This window comes from Cladophialophora psammophila, assembly GCF_000585535.1.
Source record: "Cladophialophora psammophila CBS 110553 chromosome Unknown aczJe-supercont1.8, whole genome shotgun sequence".
Lineage (NCBI taxonomy): Eukaryota > Fungi > Ascomycota > Eurotiomycetes > Chaetothyriales > Herpotrichiellaceae > Cladophialophora > Cladophialophora psammophila.
The window spans coordinates 1,377,205-1,396,656 of NW_006912929.1; the positions used below are offsets into that span (position 1 = coordinate 1,377,205).

The window sequence follows — 19,452 nt, forward strand, 5'->3', positions numbered from 1 at the left end:
CTCCTCGTTTGCAAGGTCAATGCAACCAGTACGCAGTTGTACGATTAGTTCTAGGTGGTTCTAGGGAAGAGGACGCCTGTTTCTAGTAGAAAGATTCAGAAAATTAAATTTGTGGCCCGGGCTTCAGGCGACGGACTGGCTGACGGACACGCACATAGACAGGCACATACTGACTGACTGCCATTCTAAGATTTTTCACATTTCATCAATATCAATATCCATATCAGCGACACAACCACAACAATAAGAACCCAAATCTTTGGGGATCGATCTGTCAAGGGACTTTGTTCCGCGGCCACCAGTCCGGCTGGTGCTGCTGTTGCTGCTGTTGGCCCTGCCGTCTCAGACGCCGTTCGATTTGCCGCGCCAGTTTCACCGAGGGCACGTCGATCGATCTCCAGAACAGGTCGGCGACGCACAAGAAGAAGGGCAGCATCATGACGTAGCCAAACAGCCAGATGAAGACGAACTGGGCCAACGACGTGTCCTCGCGGACATACGCCCCCGTCAGAGACCGCAGCCGCCCGATGACCACGTACCCCAGCGACCGGATCATCATGCCGTGCGTGAGGTAGAGAGCAAAGGAGATCTGGCCCAGGTATTGGGCGACGTCGTTGTTGAAGATGGGCGAGACGATGTCGGCGTTGACGCACGACCATGTCGTTATGACGGCGCCGAGCAGCCGGATCAGCCTGTTCTTGTCGACGATGTATGCCGGGAGGAGGCGGGCCAGGAATACATACGATGGAGCTGTGACCGGCTCGACAAGGGGGATGGAGAGGATGTACAAGCCGACGACAAAGCAGAGACCCCAAGCAGCTGACGCCACGTCCGGTTGTTGGAACCACTGTAAACTCTTGTAGGGTGATGGCGACGGCGACGGCGGCGGCGGCGGCGACTGATTCCCAAGTATCGGGCCGCGTTCCTGTGACTGTGCTACATGCCCAAGATGCATCCGGACCAGATCGATCTCGGCGATTATCATTCCTCCTATAAAGAGACAAATGCTGCGATATTCTTGCGAGGCACAATACAGTGCGATAATTGCGAGGACGAAAAGCCGCCATCCACAGGCGAGCATCGATGTTCCCATTATGAGGATGAAGATGGCCATGCTCGACTTCAATTCAACTGGAATTGTCCAGACATGCGCATCGTAGACAAAGTAGTCATGCTGGCTTGCTTCTCCAGGCACTGAACCTCTAGCCAGCATGTAGAATTCAGTAAGAACGTCCGAGGCCTGCGCAGAAAACGTCTCGGCCAACGGCGGGGGCTCTTCGCGCATTAGACGAGGCTGTGGGCTCTCCAGCAAAAGGCCGTCCTCGATCATTTGAGTCACGTTGTTCCTTGCGTCAAATGCCTCGATCTGCGCCGTATTGAGGTCGCTGCATACGTACCTTGCCGGTTCGAAAGCTCGCATCTGCGTCAACGTTGCAATGATCACCACGGCCGCCATCGTCGGAAGGAGGAGGCGGAAGGCCCTGCGGAAAATCGAGGACGCGATGCATTCATACATCATTTGAGGATTGGACGAGTACAGCATCCCAAGCGGTTTATACGAGAGGACGTAGCCTGAAATCACGAAGAACAGGTTCACCATCGCCTCTCCACCCCACAAGAGGATAACAAAAGGCTTCCACATGAAACCAGCGGCGAGTTCATTGATAGCGTATGGCTGCCAGGGATCATCGACCGCGCACGTCCAATGCTCGTGCAAAACAATAAGACACGCAATGCCTCGAAGGCCGTCGAGAGCGGAAATCTTGTCGGGCGAGGTTGTTGGCGATGTTTTTGTGGATTTGGTTCTCGAGGCAAAACTCGGGGTCAACCATAGCAGGACCCTGTGGGCAGCCATAATAAACGGTTGAGCTATATGGTACAGTGATCAGTACCAATCAGCCCGATTATTTATTCGGCAGGCCTGTTCTTACCGCCATTTCCGAGGACTGCAAAGTTTAATCTTCCGTTATTCATCGAGCGGGAATTCGCAAAGGCCTTGCCGCCGCCTTCAGTCATGAAGTCAGAAAGGAACGTTTAGAGACCAAACTTCTGGAGTCGTCAGCGAGAGTAAAACCAGCATAGCGTGGGGAGCAGGGCGCCAGGTACGGACGTACCCCTGAAAGTTTGGCTGCTTTTATCATTTGGCTTGGATTTTCCCCTTGGGTGAAGACGGTCTACCTGTGTAATCGTAGTATGTATGTAGGATGATAGGGGGCATCGGTGGAGTGCTATGCCGACTTCAAACCCCAATTCAGAACAACTCCCCTCCTGTTCCAATCCCTGATATCGATGACCGTGCGGAGATCAAAGGATTACTGGGTACCGCGTAGAGGAGCCCTGCTCGTATCTTCTGGGCAGTTCTCCGTCACTGCTGACGCCGAGTGTCTGTGACACGATCGTCAGGTACCCGGGCGGCGGCCCACAAGTACAAAGTAAACAAGGGCCAATTGGCGAATGAGAAGACCTTGCGATGGGGGGAGGGAAGAGAAAACACAAGGGCCAGTAACGTCCATCATCACCCCTTGCGTGTGCTTGTCTAGATGGGGCGAGAGTCCCTCACCACTGCCAATCGCCTGCGAATGTTCATACACGGTCGTGGCATACGCGTCGTGGCGATCTTTGGAGACCTGGGCAGCCCAATGCGCAAGCCATTCTACCTACTTATGGGCTTTTTCTGCACTTGTAGAACAGGCGGGCGGGCGTTTTAACCTCCGGCAGCTCCGAGAGGGGCATTCTCGTTGATGCAGGATGGCAAATATCGCTTCTGGGGACCGTACTTGACATTTTGAAAGTGGTGGCATACTGACCAAGAGTATTAGTGAACTCGGTCGGACCTGGGCTACATGTTCTTGAATGCTCTGGTGGTGACATGGTTATTGTTCCCACTACTGCTCATCACCTCAGTGCCTAGGTATTCTGCTTACTTAGAGCGGAGCGCTCTCTTCCACGAGTATGTTCTTCAATTTCCTACCTAGTCCAGTAGTTGGGCCTGATACACGTAAGAAAAGATAAATGGTCTGGTGGCTCTGTACTATCATGTCGATCGCAAGGGCAAGCTCACCAGCTCTGGGCTCTTCGGGAGGAATCGCCATCTACCGGCACCGACTATCAAGGATTGTTTACAAGCGCATGTGACAGTTCAATGGTGATGTCATGAAGACTATTATACTCGCGACACATCTTAGCAATGACATCCGTACACAGTTCGGGAATCGCATTCTTTCTCGCGGCTGGAACAGTACAGCATTCGCTTCTGGAGGTGTTCTCCTCAGTCTTGTATTGGTCTTTTCACGCGCCAAAAGACTTCTGACCCTTGCGGCTACCTTGGCCGACTTAGACCTGTTCTGACCCGATACTTTGGTGGCGTCAGCCATGTCGCCATAATTTAGTGGCTGCAAAATGGTACCTGGCGTTGCTGGTGGAGTGGGTGGAGCCTTGTTCAGAAGTAGCCCTGACAGTGACAGCCTTGGCCCTTAAGCCCCTGAAAAATACTTGTCCGTGCCGGCACATACATGAAAACAGCCACATACATAACACAGTACAGCAAATACAGGGGACCCGCTGCCTCAATCCGAAATTGCACCAGTCTAGCCTGACCGTTACCGAGCCCCCTATCCCAAAAAGATTCTGGAGGACTCCGTTCAGCATTCGATCGGGACTCTTGACACTCAAAGGCCAATAATGGCTGGGGCTCCGTGGAGGCAACGGCTAGGTACTGCCCTCTGTCGGTCGAACCGACTCACGAGTCTCGGTCTCTTATCGTCTGGCCCGTATCTCAACAGACCCGCTCCCAGATCTGCTTCTAAACCCTTTGCGGGCGGGCTTTCACCCTCAGGGGAAAGGGTTTCCAAGTAGCATTGACTAACGGAGTACTTTTTTGGTTTATCCCACCATGTCCTGAGTCCCTCACGTTGGACACAAGAATTCTCTTCTGGTGCTTCGATGTGCTTGTCAATGTTGCAAATATGACGTGGGAGTCACGAGCTTGGTCGATCCTATGTTCTCAGCAATGCCAGACATGTCCTCTTCAGTCAAGATGAAGTTCGAAATCCTGCAGCAGTATGCAATCCCTGGGAACATCCCGTGGACCAGTCGCAAAGTCAGGATCATTGCAGTCTTGTGTGGGATCCTGTGTTTGCGGTTCTTCCTGGGAGCCCTAGATGTAAAACCCCTCCAGGTATGGCTAGCATCCAATACAAGGTGGCCCGCAGGGTCTCTCTGTCTCGCGCTGACAAGTGTTCTTCCCTCAGACCCGGTTGCCTCATGCGTTCCGGCAGCAGACCTATCTCGACGAAGAAGGCTTTCAGCCAATACCGATAACCGGCTTCGTCAACACCGGAGACCTCTCAAGCCGCACTTGCGAAGATTTAAGACACGAGGGGGAGCTCCGGGTGCACAAGAGCTTGTATCTCGAAGATGACCTGGAGCACATTGCACGATCGTTGGCGGGCCATCCGATGATCGACTATTCTAATCAGGAGAAGGGATTGACATTCCGCCAAATGGTGGCCAAAACCTGGGCCAGGTTGTCCGGGTCCAGCGTGTGGATTGAGAAATTCAAGGTCTTCCTGACCGTCACGAGAGTCATCTTCTACGATAACGGCCTCCGACACAAGCCCGTCATCAGTTTCCTGGCGGGCCAGCTCCACGACGAAAACTGGAACGAGCTGAAGAACTACACCATCCAGTGGCAGAGCGAAGAGATCAAATTCCCCACCGTCTTCAACATCCCTGCCCCTTTCAAGCAGGGCGACCGCTACTTTGGGCCTGAAGACCCCCGAGTGATTCTTGAGGAGGGAGTCGAAGATGCCGAGCCCATTGTCACCTTCAACATGCAATTTGACCTGAAAACGGGCGACCGCGCCATGTACATTTTCCGACCCTTTTCCAACGACACGACCGTTTTGACCATCACGGGCCAGACGGAGAGGGCGCACGCGGAGAAGAACTGGGCGCCCTTCTTTATCAACGAGCACGAACCCATCGCGCCGGGACGCTACAAGTGGCCCAGTCACTACATCCATTTCATCTACGATTTCAACCCGCTACGGGTACTCAAATGCCACACCCTGAACGGCTGGTGCCATTTTGTGTACGAGCAGAAAGTCCCGGACGAGTTGAAAGGGTCTGGTCTGAACGCAAACGGGCGCATGACCGGAGGGACAAATATGGTGCCGCTGCAGCTGGAAACCCATTCCGACCTGAATGCGTGGGTCGGATTCCCGAGATCGCACATCAACATCGGGTGCACCGACGACCTGGCCATGTACCGGCCGGAGCTGATGATCATGACGGCGCACGGCGAGAACTTCTACCTCAGCTTCATGTCGGGCCCGATCGACTTCGGCACCGCGGCCATGACGCCCGAAGCCATCAACGACCCATGCGGTGAGGGCAAGATCGTCATCGCCAACAGCATCGCCAAATGGGACCGGAGGCCCAAGCACGACGTCCTCACGCTCACGCTGTCCGTGGCCGACTCGACCGTCCAGATCATGCAGCTGGCGAGCCTGTCCAAGTTTGTCGGCCAGCTGCCCCATGTCGCCCATCTGGATGGGGTCCGGCTCTCCAACATGTCCAGTCGGAACAAGACCGAATGGGACCTGCGGTACACCGCCGTGGGCAAAGACGTCCTGGACTGTACGATGGAAGTCGCCTCGTACTACTCAGAAATCATCGCTGCTCCCTACAAGGGCCTGTCCAAGGAAGAGCTCTCCTATGATAATGGAAAGTGGGAGTGGAAGGACGGAGCCGTCATATGAGGGATGAAACGGCCCGCGTTGGTGGCCGCAGTGGAATTTTTGGCTCAAAGCTAGAAGAGAGAAAGAGAAAAAAAAAAGAAAATAAAGGGGAAATGGCAGACGGCATACTCCTCATCGGAACTGTACGAAGAACGACAACGACATTTTTTTCCCCTTGCAGATCTACTCGACTATAGCGACAGGGCGCTGGTCATACCCGGTGGATTGGATCATGCCATTTAAAAACCCACCATACGTACCACAGGAGGGACGGGAGGAGGATCTGGCAACAGATAATAATCGGGAAATGATTTTTGTTTTTGTTTTTGGGCAACCTTCCACCGTTTTGGTTGATATCGTTTCGCCCCGAAAAAGGAACCCCCCCTTCCAAACCGGAAAAACATCCTAACCACCAATGGCAGTCTGAAGGCGACACAACCCCGTCGACCCCATGAGGACATTGATTCAGGGTGGCAACAATGCAATGCAATGCAATGAAACGCAAATGTGACTTGAAGCGACTGACGACACAGAATCATCTATGCAGACAAGCCAGTTTTACCGAGAAACCCGGATTTTCGATGGGGAACTGACGCGCGGAAAAGGGGCAAAGGCCGAAACGAATCGACCTTTGGAAGGAAGGACATCAGTCAGGGTCAGGGTCGGGGTCAGATCAGATCAGAGACCTAAGCACGCGCCGTCTGGCCATATATATACATCGAGCATATGTAACTGTTGACCCCGACATTAGGGTTATCAGATACACGGGGGATATATATATAGAGAGAGAGAGAGAGAGACATAGAAAACGACAGTCAGGCTTAATGGACGCACTCACTCCCTCCCACAAGCACACACGCGCGCGCGCGCGCGCATAGTTGGATTTGTACATACTTACGCGGACTTCCACGAGGCTGGCCTGCCTCCCTGTTGTGAATCTCTCAACAGGACCACTTTGGGATTCGTTGGAGAGCAGGGGGAGATCATTACGTACATATCGCATGCTCATTACAGGAAGAGTACCCAGGGTGTACCGAGCAGGGGGGATCGGTTTAATACTGCAAGTGGAAGGGAAAGCGGAAAAGAAAGGAAGATGGAAGAGCAAGAGGATGCCAGAAAGACGTAATAAATACTTTGTATAGCACACAGGAGCCGAAGGCTTCGTGCCATTGACCATTGACCATTGACCATTGACCATAACGTCCCATATCCCGTCCCAGTATACCCATTTCCCAGTATACCCATTTGTGAGGCTAAAAAAAAACAAATCACACACACAAGACCGGCCCTGAATTGAACTGAACCGAACTGGACATAACAAAGCAAAGCCAAACCAAAATTTTTCTATTCTTCAATTATTCATTTCTATCTTCTTTCTCGTCCAGGCATATCTAATATTCTCCGCCTCGGCGATGATGCAGCGCAGGCGATCCAAAAACTCGCGGCTGAGGGGCCTCCAGCGGCTCTCGTCGTGCTGCGGACAGCCGCGGGCGTCTTCGGTCCAGTCGCGCCAGTACCAGGCGGCCTGGGTCGCCAGAACCTCGGTGGCGTTTTTGGGGACGGAGAGCGTCACGTTGCTGTCGTCGGCGACGGGCTCGAGGGTCAGGTTCGATGCGATTGTGGTCTGGATGGTCTGCTTGATGGGAGCGCCCAGGTACCAGTGCGTCCAGTTGGCGAAGCCCAGGCTCTTGTCCTCCTTGTTCTGCCAAATGCCCATGTTGGTCCAGAAGGGCTCGTCGTCGGCCGCGTCCGAGTGGACCATGTGCGGCGAGCAGATCCGCGGCGTCTTGAACACCTCCTGCTCCTGCTTGCTCAGCGCCTCCGAGAACCGCGCCGCCTGCCACGGCTCAAAGGCATAGGGAATCCCCGTCAGCTCGGCGGCGAGCCAGTACGATTCCTTGTCGCCCCAGAATGTGTCCCAGGTAATGGCGTCGCGGACGTCCTGGACGTTCATCCAGGCGGCAAACAGTGCTGTGACGTACAGCTCGGGCCGAGACTTGTCGAAATAGACGACCGCCGAGTCTGCCTCCTCTCCGATGTAACCCTTGTAGAAAAGCGAGCTGCTGTTGAGGTGGGCGGATGGTGCCCGCCCGGCTTTGCCGAGTTGTTCGGCGACAAATCTTCTGCGGTTCTCGCTGTTGTCCATGGTCACGGCCCGGTCGTGGAAGAACAGCGTCCCTGTGTCGCGCAGGCCCTCGTAGTCATCCCATGCCCGCTCGGGAGCTGAGAAGAAAACCGCATCGGCATCCACAAGGATTGTCCGGGGAAATCGACTGGCTATCAGGGCGAAAGGTTTGGTGGCCCAGCCTTTGAGTCCAATGAGGGAATTGTCAAAGATTTTTGAGAGGTCGAGGAAGTGAATGTCTTTGCTGGTCGCACGGAGAAATGTTCGGGTGTGAGGCGACAGGTCCGAATCGCCAGCATAAGCGATCTCTATAGGGAGCTCGTTCTTGAGGACCTTTTTGAGGTTTGTGATCAAAAAGAGGGCGTCTTCAACGTTTCCATCGCCGACACACACGACTATTCCCGTCTTCGGCACCTCCTTTTCTTTCAACCAAGGTTTCTGCCGTTTCTGGTGTTTCCACGGCACGTAGGCGAGTTTGTCTTCATTCCACCAGGGAAAAAGGTGAGCTAAGGATTCTTTGAGTCGACTGCGATCGAGAGTCTGTTCTCGCATGTAAAGTCCAGCTAGCTGGGAAAGAGCAGCCACTTGGTTGGCCACCGAGGCGAAGTCTGGGAGGGCAACATCTAGAGGGTATTCGGCGACATAGGAATGTAAATCCGTCACGAGGCGTTCAGTTTTGTGTTGCTGCGCGACAAGATAGCGAAAATAAAAGAGAGTGATTAACGGCAAGAACAGAACAAGAAGAATGCTCGACGGTCTTTTGCGAACAACACTCGTCAGCATCGAGAACATGGTGGCCAACGTCGGACACGTCACTCACGTGCGCGCGCAGACGGGACAAATGAAGCGTCCTGACCTTGAGCTGTGTATATGTAGAAGGGCGAGAAGGTGCATGGGCGTGGGGGCCCTCGATGCTAACCCCCCCATTTCCTCCCAGAAGAAGCAGCAAGGAGATTGATAGGGAAAGATGCTGGTGGAACCCGTTGTTCCGAAGCGCCTGCGGGTACCCAGTCTGATCGGATCGAATATCAGGGGAAAGGGAAAAAGCTCCCGTTAGTTTAGCGAAGTCGAGAGTGGGTAGCGCCACAGATTCCAAAAGCAGCTTGAGACTTTTCAATGATTGTAAGACTCTTTCCAGATGTGAAAGATGAGGGGGCCTTAGAACATTCAGTACCATACTCGACGGAGTACGGGGAGTAGTTCGGGCCTAGGGCCAGCAAGCGCGGTAAAGGAGACAAGATATCAACGAAGATCGACCCATCCAGTCATTTGCTCCCCCTGCGTCCATGCACAGGGTAGAAAGACAATCAACTTGACAGAAGCTTCACCCATGTCACTGTAATTTTCGCTCCATGTGTTTTTTTTATCTGGTCAATCCCTGGGATTCCTTTGTTGCGGTGTCCGTTCACGCGCACGGTGAGTAAAACTGCACTGGTCTAGCCCTTTGTGGTAGGTTGGATCCAAATATTATGTGGGCCCCACGTCAGGGGAGGCTTCGAGGCTTCGAGGCTTCTGCAGGTACCGGATGGTCTGGAACTTGGCTGCATGAGAGAGCTGGAGGAGACCATCTGTTTGATTGATCGCCGTCTCGACCACATGCTTAGATGCATGTGTATGTACTGGGTAGAGACCTTATCGGTCAGCACGTTTTGCAATATTCTCGGTGGTGATTCTGCCATGCCGAAAACACCAGTCACAATCATCAGTCTGTCCCCCTGAATAATTTGGCCCGTCCCAAGAGTCTCTCTATTCTTGTCTCTTTGCACAAGGAGGGAAAAAAAAAAGAAACTTTAAAGGCTGTACGAGTACTGAGTAAGTTAGTCAATAGGGCTGCAGATCGACTTCTCAGGAGTGCAGTTCCTCGACACCAATCAAGACCCCGGTCCGCCGAAGGTGCCTGCTCAATGTCGGCTGATGATGAGACAGTAGCCAAGAGCTGGACTCTCTTCGGCACGCTCGGGCTCTCCTGACCGACCCAGCAAAATTTTTGCGTCAAAGGGAGGAATGATGGCATAACGATGGCTGGCTAGAATTTGGTGGGCGAGGACGCCACGCCAGGGTTTAGCGACGCGCGCTGAAAAACAAGACTTTGGGCTAGGTACCTCGTACGCACAAGGTACTACTAGAACAGAGTGTTGAGGCCTGGCTTGCTGTCTCATCCACTCGGATGTACGAGTGCTCGCACCATGATCCACACAATCCTGTCACGGTTGTAAATTGTAAGTACCTGTTACAAGAACTCGTACCGAATACCAGCGGTGCCAGTAACCATTCCCCCAGTATGGCACTCGTAAGCAAGTCTCAAGGCCTCTCATGCAATAAGCCAAAGACCAAGTTGAAAATGTCCCCTCCAACCATGGGCGGCTCTGCCCGTAGTCGCGGGCCCTGTCGGTGTTTCAGGTTGTCCCCGATAGGCAGGCGTTGGTGTTTCTACCCGAATTGGTACGGGGTACTGGGCTTTTGTTGTGGGCGCTTTGGTGGCTGCCGTGGCTACTTTAGGTAGACCAGGCCCCAAGGGGGACTGCAAAAGCACTGACGCGTCCCAATCACAGTGCTTCGACTATCCATACTCAATTCCAGGTGTTCTGGAGTACTCGTGTGTCAGAGCAATTAGGTTGAATGGCCGTTACGCGGACCGTTGCTCGCTGTTCCCCCCTCAGCTATGTACCTCGCTTCATTGCAAGAAGTAGTTTGGTGTGTCCGTCGATCAACACACCACAGAGCACATCGAAATATTTCAACAGCAACGGACTCCGACACAGGTAGGTATGTACTTGTAGGTACTCGTAACCATGGGTTTATCTCGTTCCTTATCCTGGCAAGGACCAGGGCAGAAATACGGGCTCCGTACGTAGGCACATCGAACACGATTCGTCCACAAAAGCCCGAAATCTACCCGCTCCACCCTCGTCAAGATGATGATGACTCCTGAACAACCCACAGTCGCTTGCAGCAAGTGGATTGCCAAATTTTAATCATCCTTTAGGTGTCATTGTCCCTCGCATGGTTCACGATTGGATCAATAAAGCAGGATGAGACAGTCGGGGGGATGATATTCGAATACAGCACATATGTACTCGGTACTCGTAGTTGTCACAACTGGCTGAGGTTGCGTGTGGGAGAATTGACATGTGCCCTGGTACGAGTACATAGAATCAACATCGGCACGAAAGTCGGGCACACACAAAACAGGAGGGGCTTGAGGGGCAAAGAAGAAAAAGAAGGGAAAGTGTCCAACTAGCTGGCTAGTACGAGGTACCTACATCACACCAACCTCGGAGATGGTGCGAATATTCCAGCACCATGTCGTCACATCACCAGGGTTGAAGATGACTTGATCGACATTCGACCTGTCACCACCGTCCTCCTGCTATCTCAATAGTGGTTCCTTGATAAGGTCGATCGTCAGCCTAGGGGAATTGGATGTTTCTATGTAGCTCAGGGTGTCAGATGCGACATCAGAAATCCGCGGGGATCAGGGTAGACTTTGATGCAGTCGAGGACGGCGACGCAGTAGTACTAATTCTCCTTGAAAAGTAATCGGAAAAGAGACAATGGTCATGGTGGTAAATCGACAAAGTCAAGTGAGATGGGACAAGAGGCTGTAAAATATTGTTCTAACCCACAGACTGACTCGAGTTCTACCACACGAAGTCGATGCATACCATTGCTTAAAACGTCCAGCGTAGTATTTCCAGATGTTCATCTCATGAAAATCTCGTCGAGCCCTTTCATATCTGCCAACACCATCTTCTTGGCCTGGATGTTGCGCCCTCTAAGCAAATGTCGCCCAGTCTTCATAACCGTCACGCTCTGCCTGGTCGAAGCCGATATCAAAGTCGACACCGACGGGCTGCTGTCTCCAACGTGGGCATTGTCGTTGGAAGACTTTTGCCATCGTCTCTCTTCGCTGTTTCGTTGCTTGAATGCTTTCACAACCTCGTCGTCGGATGCAGCAGAGGACACAGGCTCATCAGGTGGTTGAGCCAAAGGCGACTTGTGCGCCGAGAGGACTTGGGGGTCGTCTTTCGTTCTGTTCGCTGCCTTTTTCAGCGCCTTTTCTTCCCTGCGTTTCCGCCTCCCTTCTTTCCGCCGTCTCTTCTCCTCTTTCATTCTCCGCCGCTCTTCGTGCTCTTTGATTATGCCCTTTTCTCGCCCTTGCGATGGTGACTCAGGAGGGTGCGTGTTACCCTCTGGCAAAAGCTTGTTGCCTGCTTTATCTTTCGCCTTCCCTTCCTGTATTGTCTTCTCTTCTTCCTTCTTGCCAATAGTCCCAACCAAGACCCCGCCTTTCACGAAAATCATCCCACCCCATCTTCCGTGAGCATACATTGCCAATTTCCTGTCTTCAACCTTCTTCTCCTCCTGCTTCAGCACCTCATCACTCTTACCATTCAGCCGCCCTAACAGACCTTGAAATGCGTCCAAACCGGTCCTCTGTTCCTCAACAGCCTCCTTCCCGCTTTTCCTCTTGGCGCCCAGCCCTAAATTGTCGTCTTTGAAGATGACACCCACATTTGCGGCGGCGAGGCGTTCTGCATCGCTGGGAGCACCAAAACGGGAGGTCGTGGTGCGGTTACCGAGTGCTTGTCCTTGCGACCACCCTTGCTGGGTCATAAGGCGGTGGCCGTAGGAGGTGGCAGAGGTCTGAGACGACCACGCGAGGTTCCGGGGGTCATGGGAGAGTTTTTGCCTCCTGTCGATGCCAGTTAGATTTGACCCAGAGACTAGAACAGGCGGAAACACTGAGAGCAGATCTCTTCTGATTTTGTCACCCGAGATAGCTCGTCTTCGGTATATTGGTTAGAAGGGGAAGACACATACTTTCTCGGCTCTGCTAGACCCATCTTCGACCGCAACCTCTGGCCGTAGCGCTCCCAACTGGGCTTGGACTGGAAATGTAGAAATATCAGTCAATGCACCACGATGTGCCATCTCCGAATTTCAAAAAATTTATAGTTTGCACTTGGTTGTCTTATAGTCCGCCGTAGAAGCTACCCGTACGGCAGAACACAGCTCGTCCGATATGACATTCCATAATGCATCCATCTCGACAGCCCTTTTCTTCTCCTACGTCTATTGAGTTTACTCGGTACATGTACGTGCATGCAGTGCTTCCTATTTCCTCTCTCAGACAAGGCCGTTTGGGACTGAAAAGAAGACACCACCTGTCTGGGAATGTTGAATCGCTGACCCAAGTACCTACGTTACCTCTCTACTCACAACGACAAAGCCGTCACAGCGTCGTGACTCGGAGGTGTCCATTACCATCATGGAATGGTGCGGACCAGGCGAGCCAACTGTCCAGTATTGTCCCGCGGAAGACTACCTTCAATCTCATCCGCGGGGAGATCCTGTCGAGCCACCCAATATGTCCTAGAGCGTTCAGCTTCAACAAACCGATTGCGAGAGAGTTGAGGCGATAGACGACGCCAGAGATTGAGAAAGACTGGGCGACCGAGGGTGCAACCCCAGTCTTCGAAACATTGATATCTTGTGGTGTGGAGCTGCGGACTGGCCACAGAAAACAGAAACACATTCCCAACGACAGCAGGCACAGCGGCGACGCTGTCAGCAAGTTTTTGGCGTAAAAAGGGAGGAAAGCAGACTCTTTGGTCACGACGAGCCACATACGTTGTTGAGCTCACCAGTTGGTCTGTGAGGACTTCCTCCTGTTGCCTCATCGATTGCTGAGTATTTCACATGGATCATTCAACCTTGCGCAAAGGTCACGACCCTGGCAAGGTTTGTTCGCGCTTGCAACAGGACTGAACTGAGGGCAATCATAGTCACACTGCTCGTGGCTCGCGAAACTTGTACATCATCACGCAATGAATTTCGGTCACCATGATATGCTGGACAAACAAATTCACTTTTTCGATGAAGCAGGACTATGACATCCTTGATGACGGCATTCGGCTTTTCCTTGACCCCTCTTCAAGCGAGCGCTAAGGAAGCGGGCAACTGACGCGTTTGAGTTTCGGTATTCCGGATGAACAAGTAATTAGGACCCTGCATGTCGGTTCTCTATATGGGCAAGCTGCCCGGAGATTGGAGATCGTGAGCTTGTCGATAACCTGGCGCCGTTGTCTTGTCCTAAATCGGTCGCATCAAGCAGGAGTCCGTCCCGATCTACCTACCTAGGCAGTTGAGGATTGGGTTCAGGGGGGTCCTTCCAAGAAATTCTATATATGGTTGGACGCAGGGTAGTCGTCCACATGCAAACCACAGTGTGCGGAGTATTCACTCATTCAATCGGATTCAGAATAGTGAAATGCTATCCCTGCTTCCCATTAGCGCCGGCTACTCGAATACGGTATGGCGACAGTGGAACCCCTAGTACCTTTCGAGACAAAGGCTTGATCAACAAAAGGGGGTCTTGGAGCAATTTCAAAATGGCCCTCGTACGGACCCTACAGTATTACAGTCTACTGTTTTTCCGGATTAGTGACATGATATGTATGTATGATTTTCTATCATATGCGTTTATCAGACCGTGATAAGGCAATCCGGCGAACCCACGGACGCTGAAGCGGTGGTGGCCCCTAGCCTTCAGGGATCCATCCGCCCACCTGGTCTGCTTATATGCACAGAATCCGGAACCAGCGTGGCATCACTTGAGACTGGACGAGTTAGGCAGTCTCGGTGTCCCGCCTTGCGGCTTCGCATCCTTCAGTCACCACCGCTACCGCTCCGCTTCATAGGATCAAAATGGCCCTTCCGTTCAGAGGGATAAACAAGACATACTTGGCTATTTTGATAGTCTGCATAATATTTATTTCCTACCTCGGTGGACCCTTCACCTCGTATCAGCCAAAAGTCGGGACGGTGGAAAAGTTGCTCTACCGGGCCACTGGCAACAACAACACCAACACCAACACCAACACCAACAACAACGGCACCGTCCGCTCTTCTGACTTTGAACCTGACGATGTTATCGAAGACAACGATACCAGTCCCACGCACGGGCTCTTCAATTTCTACTCCGGGCCATGGGATCCTCCTGGGGTCTCAGATCTGAACGAAGAAAGGATGAGGATTATCGAGCCGTACATCAAAGCGATCACCGACCCCAAAGACAGACGTTTCCCACGGCTACGATGTCCCATGCCGATGAGAGAACGGTATGAAATCTTGCGACGCCGCAGAAGCTTTGCGACGAGATGGGACTCGCCGCCGAGACGGTGGTTTTTTGCCCTCAACGTCCACCAATGCGCTCCCGTCCTGCCGCGGCTACTGGCGTCCGTTGTCGAAACCATTCGCTTCCTTCGGCCAGAAGACTGTGTCTTGTCGATTGTTGGTCGCCGTTCCAATGACGGCACGTTGGAGATTCTGGAGAAAATTCGAGATGAAATGGAGACCTTGAATGTTACTTATTACTTCAGCACAAGCGACATTGACCCGTTTAAAGAAGGTAGCGACTATATCACGGAATGGGCCGCCCTGCGAAACCTCGCACTTGATCCACTGGTGCGACAGCCGGAACTCTATGACCCTGACACGACGGTCATCTTCTTGAACGAAGCAGCGTTTTGCACGGATGACATTCTAGAACTTATATACCAAAGAGTGAGTGTCTCCATTGGATAATGGGGGTATTCCCTCACCTCGTACAACATGAGGGTCGAGGACACTAACGAATTTGCATCAGGTCTATCAGAAGGCCGACATGACATGTGGCATGGACTGGGCCAACCATGGAGAAACCTTCAACGACGTGGGGGCATCTCGGGGATTGACTGGTGACATGTTTGTCAAGCCGCCAAATACTGGCGACACCAACGGCACTCTTTTCCGCAACGACCCCAAAACCAAAACGCGATTTGAAGCGAAGCTTCCTTTCCAGGTGAGTCAACCAGTGCAGACACTTCGATTTGTTCCGGCCGCCACGGCCAATTCGAACTTTCGTCAGCGTTACTGACGACCGTGGGCGGGGTGCTCCAGGTCTATTCATGTTGGAACGGCGGCGCAGTCTTCACGGCAAAGCCACTGCTGCGGGAGAACATCACCTTCCGCGCCTCACGGCCGGGTGAATGCCACATGGGGGAACCGACGCTGCTGTGTAAAGACTTCTGGAAGTACGGCTACGGGCGGATCGCGGTAGTGCCGAGCGTCAACGTCGGCTACAACGACGACGAGTCGCGGCAAACCAAGAAGAAATACGGCTTCGCCACGGAAATCATACAGCGCGTGGAGGCGGACCTAGACGTCGGTCGGCACAGCAGGATCCGGTGGCAGGCCGCGCCGCCTAAGACGGTCAAATGTGAGTCGGACATGGAGCACCCCTCCGAGGACGAGAATGAGGTTGAGGAGGCCAAGAAACTCGCGGCCGAGCCCTTTGCGAGCTCCGACAATGCGGACAAGGAGCCGCAGAAGAACATTGTCTATGAGGACGGTGGCGGCCCTGACCTATGAAGGGGTCAGTCCGCCAGCCACTCACTCAGTCAGTTAGTCAGCGAGTCCGATCAGTAATGGAAGCGGTCTGTTTACTTAGGAAGCTCCATGGGAAATGCATCATTCGAATCAATTCTCCCACGCCGGGGGGAAGGCCGTCTTTTATGTTTGGCGTTCGAGAGGGCGGAAGAACTTGCAAGAGGGCACATGGCCCGTGGGTTGGCTGCTTTGGCTGTACATCTATCTATCTATCTATACATGTCGAATCACGGGGCACACGATACACTCAATAGAAATTAGAAGTCTGATGGCGCATGACATGCTTCTCTCCGTCCACATTTCTCCCATCGATCGAGCCACGGCTCCAGAACTCGAGCAGCAAGAATGACATTCTCAGTCCGCGGAGCGTCCCAATGCAAGGGGGAACGAATGAGCTGCTGATGTTCTGTCTGTTTTGCGGCGGATACAAATCATGTCTCAGAACGCCGCGTTGCCGAGTCAAGGGAGGGAGGGAGTGTAATGCCACTTATTCCGAAAGGAAAGGCGATACGTCCATGCATGACAAGACAAGCTCTGTTGGAGATTGGCGCGATTGGGTTCCAATCCGAATGATTGATGAAGCACCCGACCTGCCAGCATCACATACACTTACAGCGTTGCTTGTGCGTGAGCTTTTCAACGCTCCAAGGTCTGAGTTTTGGGTTTCGGTTCTCTCCTACAAGGCTCAACAGGAAGGGAAAGGGGGGGGAGGGGGGTTCTTTCAAAGCGAAGACGTGTGCTTCTCCCCGCCAGACATGCAACCCTCGTGCAGGAGCCAGGACACACCAAGGGGAGGAGGTTCTGGGCGAGGTGACCCCGTACGAAGGAAGGGGGAGGGAAGTTTTGATACATTCCAGCGCGAAGGCCCTCGCACTCACCCACCCACACGCACCCCTTGGATACCTCACCACTCAAACAAATAACAATACGAAGGGGCCGACAGTGTAGTAGTAGTAATAATAATCATACGGGGGGGACGTATGATGCAACGGCAACCTACATAGGTAATATCACGTCTTTCCCAACGAGCGCGCGAGCGCGCGAGCGAGGCATGCCATGTTTCCACGATTTGAAATCGCCGGCTTCGCCATCACTCTGACGATTGTGTTCTTGTTTGGCGCGCAATTCAAGCCGCCTTCTTTTCCGGACTTTGATGCGTCGGGGCTGAGTGGGGGCTTTGGCGACGATGCACTTTCTCAAAATGGTGGTGGGAGTCGCTTCGACGACGTCCAGCCGCCCGACCAGTTCGAGGATGTCCGGGTCGCAGACCTATTCTTTGAAGAAGACGCGGCTGAGCACGGGGAGGAGAGCAGCAGCAGCAACATCGCCGACACCATGAACTCGACCCTGGGCTTTGCCAAGGTCTTTGTCATCTCCATGCCGGAGAGAAGCGACAAGAGAGACGCTTTCAGTCTTCAAGCGAGGCTGTCCAATATATCGTTTGAAGTGAGAGACGGGGTCGCAGGAGCGGATGTCTCCGTGAAGGCCCTTCCACATGTAAGAACACCTACCTGCCTACGTGACTGGCTGGAGACCGTTGTATTCGATCAGTAAATGCTGACTTCTCGGTTTTCTCGACAGAGCTTTGCCCAGGACGCCGGGGCCACCGGGTGTTGGCGAGCGCACTTGAACGTCATGCAAGAGATGCTTCGGGATAACATCCAATCCGCCATGGTGTTTGAAGACGATGCGGACTGGGACTTGGCTATCAAGTATCAAATGATGCAAGCGGCACAGGCGACGCGATTTCTTACCGCACAGACAGAAGATAAGAAGCCACTGTCGCCGTACGGTGACAACTGGGATATCATTTGGTTCGGGCACTGCGCAGCCCAGACAGACCCTCAAAGCGACAGGCGGTTTGTCGTGACGGACGACCCTACAGTTCTGCCACCATGGGCGCGCTCGGAGTTTGTGCAACCCGACATGTCCGTCTGGGAGGAGGACTCTGACGATTATTTGAACTTTCAAACCCGGATTTACTTCCGGTCAAGTTGGAATTCTTGCACGGCGGGATACGCCATCTCGCTCCGGGGCGCCGAGAAAGTAGTCTTCACGGAGAGCATGGTGCCCTTTAATGATCCTGTGGACAACGGCATGGGGGCCATGTGTAACCGACATGCCCTTGATTTCACCTGCATCGCCCCATTTCCCACTGTGGTGGGAATCTCGAAACCGGCGGGGGCGTCGAATAGAGGAAGTGACATACGCGGCCTAGACAATGTCCAAGTCATTGAGCAAGGGTGGAGTGAAAGACTCATGTACTCGACGAGGCAGAATATTCCCCGTATCCTGACTGGGCAGGAAGATTTTGTCAGCGTCTTCCCGGAGGATTCTGTGCCGGCCCTGACTGTCAAGGACATTGGACGAGGAATGGGCCATCCTGAATGGGTCTGGGCTGGGACCAGATACTTCGATGAAGAGGAGTACCTGCAGGCGCGCTTCGGCCAACAGGAGCAGAACCAGGAACAACAGGACCACGTGGATAGCGAAGCTCAAGAAGACCAAAAGGCCGAGGCCAAAGACTGGACGAGTCCGATCGAGCACGAGGAAGTTGGAACCCAGCAAGACTTCGAGGCTCGGGAGACGTCCAGCTCGAGAGACCATGAAGCAGAGACTGCTGAATCCACCGGTGACCCTTCGAAGCATGACCCGGATCGGAAATGGCATGAAGAGCCTGAGGACAACACCCACCTCTCGAAGGAGCAGCAGGAAGCCGGCAGCGAAGAATCGGACAACGCTGGAAGGACGCCCGACTCTCAGCCTCTATGACCACATCCGTTCATCTTCCTCGCATTCCTGACAGCTATAGCGCCCATTTTGTGACGGAAGCCTGAGAGCACTGTCCTTATGCGATCGACCGTAGTGTTCCCTCAACAACCGGTTAGTCATCAGGTGCGGGCGTGTCGGGGTTTGTCTGAGAGCTGCGACGGGCTTGTATAGCTGCCTGTCGCCGCAGACAAGAGCATCTTACATAGACTTCGAAAAGCAAATGAAGTCAAGAATTTCATTACCCAACGCGGGTTGTACGGAAAATGTTCAACAGTCCAACGTACTCCCTCGACGAATTCTAGACTTACCAACGATTTTCAGCACCCATGAAACAATGAAAGAAACTAGGACAATCAAGCAACAGCGCTTGGATTAGTGCAG

At 53.2% G+C, this 19,452-nt stretch overlaps 6 protein-coding genes across 6 annotated transcripts; 3 read left to right on the forward strand and 3 right to left on the reverse strand.

Moving 5' to 3' along the window:
* Positions 1-274: 274 nt before the first annotated feature.
* Positions 275-1,855, reverse strand: A1O5_06135 (uncharacterized protein; the record flags this gene model as incomplete). Its single annotated transcript, XM_007746730.1, has 1 exon — positions 275-1,855. One exon carries the CDS (start codon positions 1,853-1,855, stop codon positions 275-277), a length of 1,581 nt encoding a protein of 526 aa, XP_007744920.1.
* A 2,181-nt stretch (positions 1,856-4,036) lies between these two features.
* Positions 4,037-5,762, forward strand: A1O5_06136 (uncharacterized protein; the record flags this gene model as incomplete). The annotated part of the gene is made up of 2 exons (XM_007746731.1): positions 4,037-4,177; positions 4,251-5,762. 2 exons carry the CDS (start codon positions 4,037-4,039, stop codon positions 5,760-5,762), a joined length of 1,653 nt encoding a protein of 550 aa, XP_007744921.1.
* A 1,330-nt stretch (positions 5,763-7,092) lies between these two features.
* Positions 7,093-8,658, reverse strand: A1O5_06137 (uncharacterized protein; the record flags this gene model as incomplete). Its single annotated transcript, XM_007746732.1, has 1 exon — positions 7,093-8,658. One exon carries the CDS (start codon positions 8,656-8,658, stop codon positions 7,093-7,095), a length of 1,566 nt encoding a protein of 521 aa, XP_007744922.1.
* Positions 8,659-11,568: 2,910 nt separating this feature from the next.
* Positions 11,569-12,483, reverse strand: A1O5_06138 (uncharacterized protein; the record flags this gene model as incomplete). Its single annotated transcript, XM_007746733.1, has 1 exon — positions 11,569-12,483. The coding sequence occupies one exon, from the start codon at positions 12,481-12,483 to the stop codon at positions 11,569-11,571; it is 915 nt and encodes a 304-aa protein (XP_007744923.1).
* Positions 12,484-14,577: 2,094 nt separating this feature from the next.
* On the forward strand, positions 14,578-16,281 carry A1O5_06139 (uncharacterized protein; the record flags this gene model as incomplete). Its single annotated transcript, XM_007746734.1, has 3 exons — positions 14,578-15,435; positions 15,518-15,712; positions 15,811-16,281. The coding sequence occupies 3 exons, from the start codon at positions 14,578-14,580 to the stop codon at positions 16,279-16,281; spliced, it is 1,524 nt and encodes a 507-aa protein (XP_007744924.1).
* Positions 16,282-17,355: 1,074 nt separating this feature from the next.
* A1O5_06140 (uncharacterized protein) lies at positions 17,356-19,071 on the forward strand (the record flags this gene model as incomplete). The annotated part of the gene is made up of 2 exons (XM_007746735.1): positions 17,356-17,796; positions 17,881-19,071. 2 exons carry the CDS (start codon positions 17,356-17,358, stop codon positions 19,069-19,071), a joined length of 1,632 nt encoding a protein of 543 aa, XP_007744925.1.
* Positions 19,072-19,452: the final 381 nt, after the last annotated feature.